Source organism: Oncorhynchus nerka, linkage group LG13, assembly GCF_034236695.1.
Source record: "Oncorhynchus nerka isolate Pitt River linkage group LG13, Oner_Uvic_2.0, whole genome shotgun sequence".
Classification (NCBI taxonomy): domain Eukaryota; kingdom Metazoa; phylum Chordata; class Actinopteri; order Salmoniformes; family Salmonidae; genus Oncorhynchus; species Oncorhynchus nerka.
This window is the reverse complement of record NC_088408.1, coordinates 16,936,219-16,947,652: the sequence shown is the minus strand read 5'-3', so window position 1 is coordinate 16,947,652 and position 11,434 is coordinate 16,936,219. Positions and strand designations below refer to the sequence as shown.

At 39.6% G+C, this 11,434-nt stretch overlaps 1 protein-coding gene across 1 annotated transcript; it reads left to right on the top strand.

Annotated features, from left to right (window-relative positions):
* The first annotated feature begins 7,694 nt into the window (after window positions 1-7,694).
* LOC115119926 (4-galactosyl-N-acetylglucosaminide 3-alpha-L-fucosyltransferase 9-like) lies at window positions 7,695-9,903 on the top strand. Its single transcript, XM_029648823.2, has 2 exons — window positions 7,695-7,954; window positions 8,755-9,903. Exon 2 carries the CDS (start codon window positions 8,756-8,758, stop codon window positions 9,860-9,862), a length of 1,107 nt encoding a protein of 368 aa, XP_029504683.1. The 5' UTR covers window positions 7,695-7,954; window position 8,755; the 3' UTR covers window positions 9,863-9,903.
* Window positions 9,904-11,434: the final 1,531 nt, after the last annotated feature.

Below are 11,434 nucleotides of genomic sequence, written 5' to 3'. Positions count from 1 at the left end.
CTATTTTTTTTAAACAGGTGCATTAAATATTTTCTTATTATCAAGACTTTTGTAAGTGTAATCAGTGGCAACGTGTAACTGATTGTTACACATGTTTTGAGCCCAACCTGTTCAGCTAAAACATTATTTCAACATTTGTATTTGTATTTATTATTGTAACGCTCGTCTGTGGTGGAAGAAGGTGAGGACCAATGCGCAGCTTGGTAAGTGTTCATATTTTTAATAACGGAATGAACACTGAACAAAAACAAATAAAATGAAAAACGAACAGTCCTGTATGGTGCTGAAAAAACACTGAACAGAAAATAATCACCCACACCACACAGGTGGGAAAAGGCTACCTAAGTATGATTCTCAATCAGAGACAACTAACGACTCCTGCCTCTGATTGAGAACCATACCAGGCCAAACACAAAAAAACACCACATAGTAAAAGGAACATAGACAACCCACCCAACTCACGATTATAACAGAACATGGCCAAGATGTTCAAATGTTCATAAATGACCAGCATGGTCCAATAATAATAAGGCAGAACAGTTGAAACTGGAGCAGCAGCACGGCCAGGTGGACTGGGGACAGCAAGGAGTCATCATGTCAGGTAGTCCTGAGGCATGGTCCTAGGGTTCAAGTCCTCCGAGAGAGAGAAAGAAAGAGAGAAAGAGAGAATTAGAGAGAGCACACTTAAATTAACAACGGACACCGAATAGGACAGGAGAAGTACTCCAGATATAACAGCTACTCTGCCTGGGGTCCGGCAAAGTTAAGGCAGTTATACAATTTTAAAAACATTACAATACATTCATTACAGAATTCACAACACACTAAGTGTGTGCCCTCAGGCCCATTACCTGATGTGGAATAGAGTTCCATGTAATCATGGCTCAAGGTAGTACTTTGCACCTCCCATAGTCTGTTCTGGACTTGGGGACTGTGAAGAGACCTCTGGTGGCATGTCTTATGGGTTAAACATGGGTGTCCGAGCTGTGTGCTAGTATTTTAAACAGACAGCTCGGTACCTTCAGCTTATCAACACCTCTTACAAAAACAAGTAATGATGAAGTCAATCTCTTCCACTTTGAGCCATGAGAGATTGACATGCATGTCATTAATGTTAGCTCTCCGTGTACTTTTAAGGGCCAGTTGTGCTGCCCTGTCCTGAGCCAACTGCAATTTTCCCAAGTCCCCCTTTTTTGACATTAATACATGTCACATATCAGTTAGCAAACAATGTAAAAACATTTTATTTAATAAAGCTGCATACAAACATGGTCTCTTTTTTGCTTTCTAGAGTAAGGCAGCTCCAAAATGCAGGTGTTTCAGCGTAGCTCAGTGCTTTCTGTGGTGGTGGGGCAGCCAGCAAAAAAAGAATGGAGAGTAGGGGTTGGTAATGCTCTCTAGTTGAGCTGGGATTGGCTCAGTGTTCTGTCATTCATGGGGACACTATGTCACTGCAAAATCTATGGGTAGAGCTCGAAAAGTCAAGCCTCTTGGGTGCTGCCATACTCTTACATTAGAAGTGCCTATCCAAAAAAGCTCAAGGTCATTGGCCACAGATAAAATGATGTCCATTCACATTATATCTACAGTAGCTTTGATTGATATTTTTTTTATTTATCCTTTATTTAACTAGGCAAGTCAGTTAAGAACAAATTTGTATTTGTAATGACGGCCTACACCTGCCAAACCCAGGCGAGTCCCTCTGGGACTCCCAATCACAGCCGGTTGTGATACAGCCTTTATTCGCCATATAAAGATAAATTATAGATAAAACGTATCAGTGCTCATCGGCCAATGGACATAAACATTACACAACAAGTTGGAAACTGCAAATTCAACAATGAGTTCTAAGGCGTCACTGCGGCCCTGTGTTCGATCCCAGGCTGTGTCGCAACCAGCTGTGACCATGATGTGGTGCACAATTGGCCCAGCGTCGTCCAGGTTAGGGGAAAGTTTGGCTGCCGGGATGTCCTTGTCTCATCCTGCTCTAGCGACTCATTGAGGTGGGCCAGGCTTCTGCACGCTGACCTCGGTTGTCAGGTCAAGTGTTTCCTCAGACACATTGGTGCAGCTGGCTTCCGGGTTAAGTGGGCAGAATGTAAAGAAGCGGTGCGACTTGGCTCTCGACCTTCGCCGAGTCCGTAGGGGAGTTGCAACGATGAGACACGATCGTAACTACCAATTGGATATCACGAAAAAGGGGGTAACGCCATGGGCCAGAAAAGTTTGAATACATTGGCCATGCTGTCAATCCAGCATGATTTCTGTCGCGTTAGAAACAACTGGAAACTCGGAGCTGGGAAATCTCAGATATCAGTGAGTTCAAGACAACTGGGAACTAGCTCCGACTGGGAAAATTCTAAAATGAATTCCAAGTCAGGATTTCTAGAGAAGGACCCTAATAATTTGTTCCTCCCTCATTAGTCTACTGTTCTGACTTGTTGGTGCACATGTAGCCTATAGCCTGTTTTAGAGAAATGTCAACATCGAATATTGTAAGTGCTTTCATTGTCTGCTTATATGCCCCCTTTATTTATCCTACGGTTCTGACTTGTACAGGGAGAATAGTGTAAGAACGTCCCATGTTCTGGATTCTGTCGCTGTACATTTAAAAAGTTCTGAACATAGAGTTATATTGACTACGTCTGTCCTAGCTCGCTCATTAACGTCTTAATCGGAATTATGGATTGCCTCTTATCCGCTCGTCTTCCCGTTATGCCATAGTTTGTACACATTAATTGTCAGTAGAAAGCACATTTGTTTAAGCAAGTCAGCCATATCAGCTAATCAGTAAATGAGGCTGATTGAACTGCTTAAAAGGCTCTGCTGATAGCCAGGTGTAGCAGTGGTAAGCGGTTGGGACTCTGCTGTTGGGACAGCTGTATGTAGGCCCTAACAGTTTGTGGGCACAGTTTGTCACCATTATAGTGAAATTAATGCATTGTTAAGTGTTGTGGCTTTGCTGGCATGCATAACACTTTTTTTGCCCCACCAAGATTTACATGATAAAATCGCCACTGAGTGTAATACATAGCAGAATGTCAAAAGTCTGGGTGTGAGACTGGACAAAAACAGTGCAAAACAGTGAACTCCAGACATGAAATGCGTTAGAAAATAAAATACATATTGAAAGCTGGGAAAAAAAAGTTTAAAGTAATTTTAGTCTCTACTAATGGATATGAAATCATCTAAATTAACACACACAGTGTCACGTTCTGACCTTTATTTCCTTTGTTTTGTCATTATTTAGTATGGTCAGGGAGTGAGTTGGGGTGGGCAGTCTATGTTTGTTTTTCTATGATTTGGGTATTTCTATGTTTCGGCCTAGTATGGTTCTCAATCAGAGGCAGGTGTCATTAGTTGTCTCTGATTGAGAATCATACTTAGGTAGCCTGGGTTTCCCTGTGTGTTTGTGGGTGATTGTTTCTGTCTCTGCACCAGATAGGACTGTTTTGGGTTTTCACGGTTCTTGTATTCAGTTGTTCATGTGTACATTTACGTATTAAAAGAACCATGGACACCTACCACACCGCATATTGGTCCTCTGATCCTTTTCGCCTCTCCTCTTCGGAAGAAGAAGGAAATCCCTTACACACAGTTTATTTCAATAAAATAATAAACTGTGTGTAGGCCTAATGCAGTTTACTTAATTAAAATACATTGTAATTTCCCCCCCACCCTTCCTTTGGCTCTGAAGTCACTACTTTACTTGCTAATGTTGAAACCTTCGAGAGGAATTGAGTTCTTACAACTCCGGGTAAGTAGAAATCATTTTATCTGTTATAGTTGAAGTGTACCTATGATGAAAATTACAGGCCTCTCATCTTTTTAAGTGTGAGAACTTGCACAATTGGTGGCTGACTAAATACTTTTTTGCCCCACTGTATTTTGTAGTTTAGGCTAAAGAATTTATGAAAATATTCAGATCAGGCAAAAGGCCAATATTTGGATGTTTCAATAAAATAAAGACTGTCACATGACAATAGAAATGGAAACATTGTAATTTTAGAGACAACAAGTAACAATAGCCTCTATGATGAAAGGGATAGAGCCCATTTGTTACTGGGCCCTCACAACACAATTATTTACATCCATAACGATACAGGGAGAGACCCAAATGCAGACACAGGAGGTAGATGGTTTGAGTCTCATATATTTATTCAAATACAAGGGGCAGGCAATAGGCAAGTTGAGGACAGGCAAAAGTTCAATAAACAGATCAGAGTCCGAAAGGCATAGGGGGGCAGGCAGGTTCGAGGTATGGGCAGGTGGAACCGGGAGGGCTAGAAAACAGAGACTAGGAAAACAGGAGCACGGAAAAACACACTGGTAGGCTTGACAAGACGAATTGGCAAAATAAAACAGAGAACACAGGTATAAATACACTGGGGATAATGGGGAAGATGGGCGACACCTGGAGGGGGGTGGAGACAAGCACAAAGACACATGAAACAGATCAGGGTGTGACAACGTCATTCAAATTCACCAAATCATTGGCTGCGGTTCAAACACTTAAAAAACACACCTTGTCCACTTACCCTGGCTTTATGCCCTTGGGGGAATCCTCGTTGCCATCTTGGAGTGTGGTCCAAATGATGAACCAAACAAGGGAAGTTTGCAACGTAAGCCCTTCAGCCCTCGTTTTTCGTCGGCTTTGCGAGTGTACAAATATGTTCACTCCGGGCCTGAAACTCCCCATAATTCAATTTGCGACGATTGTACATCCGCTAAGAAAAGTCCGCAAAAGCATAAAAACAACATCAATGGAGAAGTCAACCTATAAGTAAAACGAATGCAAATAAGTTAGAAATTGTCCTACTAATGCACATGAAGGTACATACATAAAAGTCATTATGTTTTTGTTTGGTTATCTTTTGGAAATTGTAGAAGTAAAACATTTTCCTTCTTCAGAAGTTCCAGCGAGACAGGCTAACGTTAGTTAGATAATTCATTTGCTAGCTATCATACAGTAGGCGTATATTAACAATTATATATTTAAAATAAGTTAACATGCACTCATAATTAACTGTAGCGCATATAAAGCACCAACAAGCTACCGGTGGGTGCAAACACAATCATAGCGGGATGAACGAGTGACGAATTTCCGGCCAAGGGTGGTCCATTTAAAAATCATTACTTCCTCCCTCGCCCCTTGCCCTGCAAGTGTATACTCGTCAGACGTCATGGTATGTCATCAGAAATGTTCACTTAATTTGAGGGCTGAGGGGATAGGGTGTGTCTTTTAAGTGTTTGGACCGTATGCTAGTGTATATAAGCCCACTAGGCTACAATTTGTGTCATTAAATGTCCTGAATAATACAAAGTGAAATACCGTTGGATGTAAGCGTAACAGCCCAAGCTATCCAACACAAATTGTGCACAGCTTATGGTGTCCAATGAGACGCACAAAAAAATATGAAACCATTAACCCATTACCTTTACTCTTTCTCTGTAAAATCGTCTATACTCTGATGCTTTCTCTGTTAAATCTTCTAACCCCTGCTGTAAATCAAGCAGACAATAGCAGATACTCAACATAAATGTAGGGGTAATGGATTGGATCCAACGTGGATCACAACTTCACTGGCGGAAAGCACTAGAAACCAACATATTCTGGATATTCTTCCCGAACATGTTTTCTTCCTGCACTGGCTGCTTTTGCATCCATGATATAGGCCTATCACAACAGCTGTTTGTCACTTGACTGTCATTTAGACTTTCCCCCCCTAGATAAGCTGATGATGGTCGACAATATTACTATGCCTAACTAAGTAGCTCGATAACAAATGCACATCGAACAAGTAGCTCTATTAGCCGTTAATAGTGCACCATCTCATCTACTCAATAATACTTATGTCCCACTGATGGCCCATAAAGAGGTGTTTTTAATTAATGTATTAGTAGGCTTATGGATGACATATTTCAAGTTATTCGCCTAAACCAATTTAATGTATTATGTCTAAAAAGAAAGGTAAAGAATGCAGCACATTTTTATTTATTTATATAATATTCTGCTAATATGACCGAATTTACATAGGCCTATAATATTCTGCCACCAGCCAGCAGTCATTCCCCAGAAAATCGCTCATTTGCGATGTTCCCCAGACAATCGCAAAGTCACCGACAAAAAAGGAGTTGGGTTCTACTGCAGCCTTTGGGACACTACATGTCAATATGCTTCAGCGAGCCGTCTCTAAAAGAAGCCAAAATCAACGTACGGTATCCCTTCAATGGATTCTTTCGGCATAGATGAACCCACTCATTAAAACTCACCAGCTTATTCCACTACTTTAACCCTATCTGATCCTACCCCAGGCCAACGACACGAGAGGATGGGCACTACCACTCAATACAACCTGTAAATCTTCTGAAGTCAAATCTCGTACCCCCAAGTACTTCTCTGCAGCTGCCACCACAACATATATTTTCTGAGACTTACAATCCATCTCTGCGGTAAAGTTGATCACCATTGCTAAGAAGCCAACCATATATCACTCCTTGGTCTATCCCTCTTTTCTGGCTCAGATCTACTGTTCACATGGATCCTCTGAGAATGCATGTCTCCACAAACAATAGTGGGACAGATACGGCTAAAGATGTCATAATATCAAATATAACTACTAATGCTAGATAGAACATAACACATCTATAATAAGTCTCTACTAGTACAAACATATACAAATAAAAACTTAGGTGTTAGTATATGGAGCCCATACTCTCAGAAACAGAGCAATACAGCCAAAAAACGGCACACAAAAATAAAGAAATCGAAAACATATGCAATAAAATATATACATGTGTTTTTAAAATTATTTTTATTATTATTTACCTTTATTTGATCAGGGAGTCAAACTGAGAACAAGGTCTATTTTACAGAAGAGCCCTGAATTACATAAATGACCGAAAATACACACATCAAAATATACATGTATAATGCAAGCAGAAAGAAAAACACGGTCATAAAAAAACAAACACATTCATGGTAATAAGGTCCTCATTCAGCTTTCTGAATTACACTCTAGTGGGGCCAGAACGTTACATTTGAGAACATTTTGAAGATTGTTCCACAAATACAGTGCAAGAACTAAATTCTGATTTACCAAAATCATTTCCAAAGTTAGCCATCCCCGAGACCGGGTGTGGTAACTTGTGTGTCTAAAGTTTAGTAATGATGTTAGGTAGAGTGGGACTTTTTGTAAAAATGCTTTATAAATGAAAACATAGCAATGTATCAACCTACAGTACGTGACATCAGAGGGCCATCCAACTTTCTGGTAGATAATGCAATGATGAATACCAAAACTGTCGCCCATAATAAAGCGCAGTGCGCTATGATAGATAGCTATGTAGAACCAGGATCTTTCTAAAAACAAATAGATACAGGTAAAGGTTCTCGTAACCTGTCCGGGTAGTATCAGGACACACCAGTGGCGTCATGGATACAGGACACACTAATACCTGGGAGGTGTGCTATGTTTGAAGCTAAGATGCTGACAATAGGAATTTAAAACATTACCCTCATATCAAAATCCTAAATAAGTCATAATCGCTGTAGGGTTAATTAAATATGGATTCAGAATAATTCTCTCTGGCAGAGTTTACGGTCCCTTTTCTCGATTTCTGCCCTTGCTGCTCATTGGCTGTGGCTAAGGAGGAAGTACCAAGCTTTGCCACTCCTAAAAATTTCCCCTGAAGCCTATCGAGGATGTTTTCTGCCGCTGTCGGATGGTTCTTCCTTTTCAAATGTAAACAATAGGTGTATATTTTGAAGATCATTTGAAACAGCGTCTCACTGTTTCACGTTTATATACTTGAACAGATGAGTATGTGACTGAGAAACGAATCACGCAGTTCAACATTTCTGACTGGGTGTGTGTAGGAATTACAAAACCGATCACAGAGCAGATCACCGAACATCTCTGAACAAGCTGTAACCAGAACAACCTGTTGTCTGGTGAGTCTTGATCTTTTTCTCTTTGATTATAGACCTCATTAAACTACAGACTTCACTTATCTAAGAATATGGTAGCTAAGTGAACATAGTTTTTCAGTTTTATAGATCTGCTTGTAAATATGAAGGGAGAGGATCCTTAGGGCCATTTTGAAAGGTCAAGTGAAATGATCAAAGGTAAAGGCTGATGAAGTGTTTTTACACTTGACAAATACATTTGAAACGATTTTAGAAGAGATTGTCATCTACCTAAACCATATCACATTGCAGAACAAAGCGGAAGAGCAGGTTGGAACTGTATTCGTAAAGGGTAGAGATTTGAAGTTACTTGTTTAAAATACACCTCACCAACCATTGTAAAATGTCCATAAAATTGTGTTGTACTGAGACTAAAAGTGAACCATTGACAGACACAGACCTGAGGTGGGTGTGTATGGCATGAACGAGAGAGACGTGATAGTTGTCTTTCAGCTACAGGGTAAAAGCAAATGAACAAATAAAAGTCTATTTTATAGATAAAAGCAGACTTGTCCCTCTTGAATAAGTTAACTGACATGTCTTATCATGTTGCTTGGCCCTGTATCGTCCACTTCCCCTTTGTTGTAACAGGATTTGGTTTACAGTTCTGGGCTGACATATACTTTGTGCAGTTGTTGCATTTGCTATTTTCTCATACTTTCTTCCTGTACACACAACAAGCTGTTAAGAAGTCAAACAGACTGTTAAGAGGTAAAAACAACCTCTTGTGTACAGGAAGATTCAATTGACTTAAAATCATTCAAAAAGTTCTCTTTTTTTTGCAGAATGCCCAAAATGATTTCTGGAGTTGTACGCGTTGTCCTGTTCTCAATCCTTGGTATAGGAGGATTTCTGACGCTGTTTGTAATGTACTATCAATCAGCTCCATCTCAGATCTGCCCTCCCCAACCTGCTTTGCCACGTCATTACTCAAAGCCATCTGAGAACAGCTCCTTGTCTAAGAAGCAGCCAGACAAGCCCATCATGCTGTTGTGGTTCTGGCCTGAAAACCGCAGGTTTGATTTTAGAGATTGCACCACTTTCTTCAACATTGATGGCTGCCAACTGACAGATGACCGGTCTCTGTACAACAAGGCAGACGGGGTGCTCATCTTTCACAAATCCATCAAACATGATTTATCCAACTTGCCTCCATCACCTCGACCACCATTCCAGAAGTGGATCTGGTATCATGTGGAATCACCTACAAACACAATTAGGATACCAGGTCTAGAGAACCTTTTCAACTTGACCTTGAGTTATAGGGAAGATGCAGACATCCCTGTACGTTGGCGCTTAACTGCAAGGAAAGGTCAGGGTGAGGACTTTGTGCTGCCCAAGAAGGATAAATTAGTTTGCTGGATTGTGAGTAACAATAACCCTGCAACTGGAACAGCAGTAAGGGATAACTATTACAGAGAACTTGTCAAACATATTAAGGTGGATGTCTATGGAAAAGCCTTTGCTAGATTTTTGAGATATGAGGACTACTTCTCAACACTCTCCAGCTGTAAGTTCTACCTCTCCTTTGAGAACTCAGTCCACAGAGACTACATCACTGAGAAGCTAAACGGACCACTTGCAGCAGGAACAGTGCCAGTAGTATTGGGCCCACCGAGACAGAACTATGAGGACTTTGTCCCGGGAGATTCCTTCATCCATGTTAATGACTTTCCCAATGCAAAAGCCCTGGCTGAATTCCTCCTGAAGTTGGACAAGGATGATGATGCATATCTGCGCTACTTTCAGTGGCATAGAAACTTATTTGCTCAGCAACATCTAATTCAACTGAGTCAAGAGTTCATCCAAGCTATTTGTTATGCCTGTGACCATGTAGGCAAACATAAGGAGTACAGGGTTGTTCACGATCTTTACAAATGGTATTTGGTTTAATTAGTCCCTTCTGATAAGCTATTGCCATCACTGGTGTACCCCCCTCCAGATATGAATATGAACATGAACAGGTCATAAACCACGACTAAAAATGTTTAGAATTACAGGAAAGTGTGTAGAAAAGCACAAAATGTGCTAGAAAAATGTACAATTCTCTCTAAACATATACAATTCTCTAGCATGAGATCACCTATTAAACTTCACATGTTTTTGCGAAACTGCGGTAGGCCACTGATTATCATCATATTGTCTGTATGGTCTTTTTCTTTAGGAAATATTTTTGTAGAATGTACTATTCTGCTGAGTGCACTCATTGCGACACATTGAGTTTCATTGTAGGTCTATTTGGCGGGGAAACAGTGAAGCCAGCTGTAGCCTATTGCCTGTTTCTGTTCATTAGTCTTTTTTAAGTAAAGTGAAACAAAGCTATGTCTATTTGTTGCTTTTCATTAAATCGTATGGCTGTTACTTAGGCTTTGGTCTAAAATAAATTCGTTTAGAAGGGCAGATTTGAAGGCTTATATGTTGTATTATAGGCTAACGAATTTGTGAAAATTAACAGTTCCAACGAAAATATTCGGACTTGGCAAAAGGCTGACATTTTTTTCGTTTCAATTAAAAAATATATACTCGCATGACAATAGAAATGGAAACTTGTGATTTGTGATTTTATAGACAAATTATGAAAGCGACGGAGTCCATCGGTTACTCACCATCAGCAATATCATTATTTACATTATTGAAATTCACCAAATAATTTTGTTTATAAACCCACAAATAAAAACATTGCGGTATGTGTAAAGAGACAGTAAAATATTATATTTCTCAGAAGTTATACGTGTGTCAAATCATTCCTGCACCAACATGGTTATAGATGGGTGTGATTGGTACATCTCTTCCTCTTCAAATGCATTATGTGTGTAGGTTTGAGTGAGAGGCAAGAGAGAAAATAGAGAAGGGATGTGTCTGATGAATCAGGAATCAAGGGTTTTGCACCAAATATCAACATTTAAAGGAGTTTATATTCTGCTTGTATAGTTGCATCTGTGCCACGGACTTAGTCTGGCTTTAAATGTCTTCAAATTAACAATTGATATGTTGGATTCACGAATACATCTCAACGAAAAATGAAAGACTAGGGATAAATCAAATACATTTCATTTCAAGTTTGATTTGATTTAGTTATATTATTTAACTTGATTTTCCTTTTCAATTGTTTATATTTGGTTGCATTGACAACCAATCACAATTCAATATAATTTTTGAAATACATAAATAGCCCATTTGTTGGATTAACGTCTCCAATTGAACCAAAAATAAAAGTTAAAGAATGGGATTAAGCCAGTGGTTCAAGATGGAACTATCCAAGCGGTAGATACAGTACATTTCCTTTTAAATGTTGATTTTTGTTTACGTTGTCAAGTAAACAAAATTCTATATTACTTTTGTAATCTAGTAAATAGCCAAAAGTTAAGGCTGTTTTACAAACTAATGTAACATTCAACCTTACAGTGAGGAAGACATCCATGGCCACATTGAGGTTTCCCGGAACTATACATTATAGAGTAATAA

Coding starts and splice junctions, on each gene's coding strand:
- LOC115119926 (XM_029648823.2), top strand. CDS start 8,756: ATGCCCAAAATGATTTCTGGAGTTGTACGCGTTGTCCTGTTCTCAATC.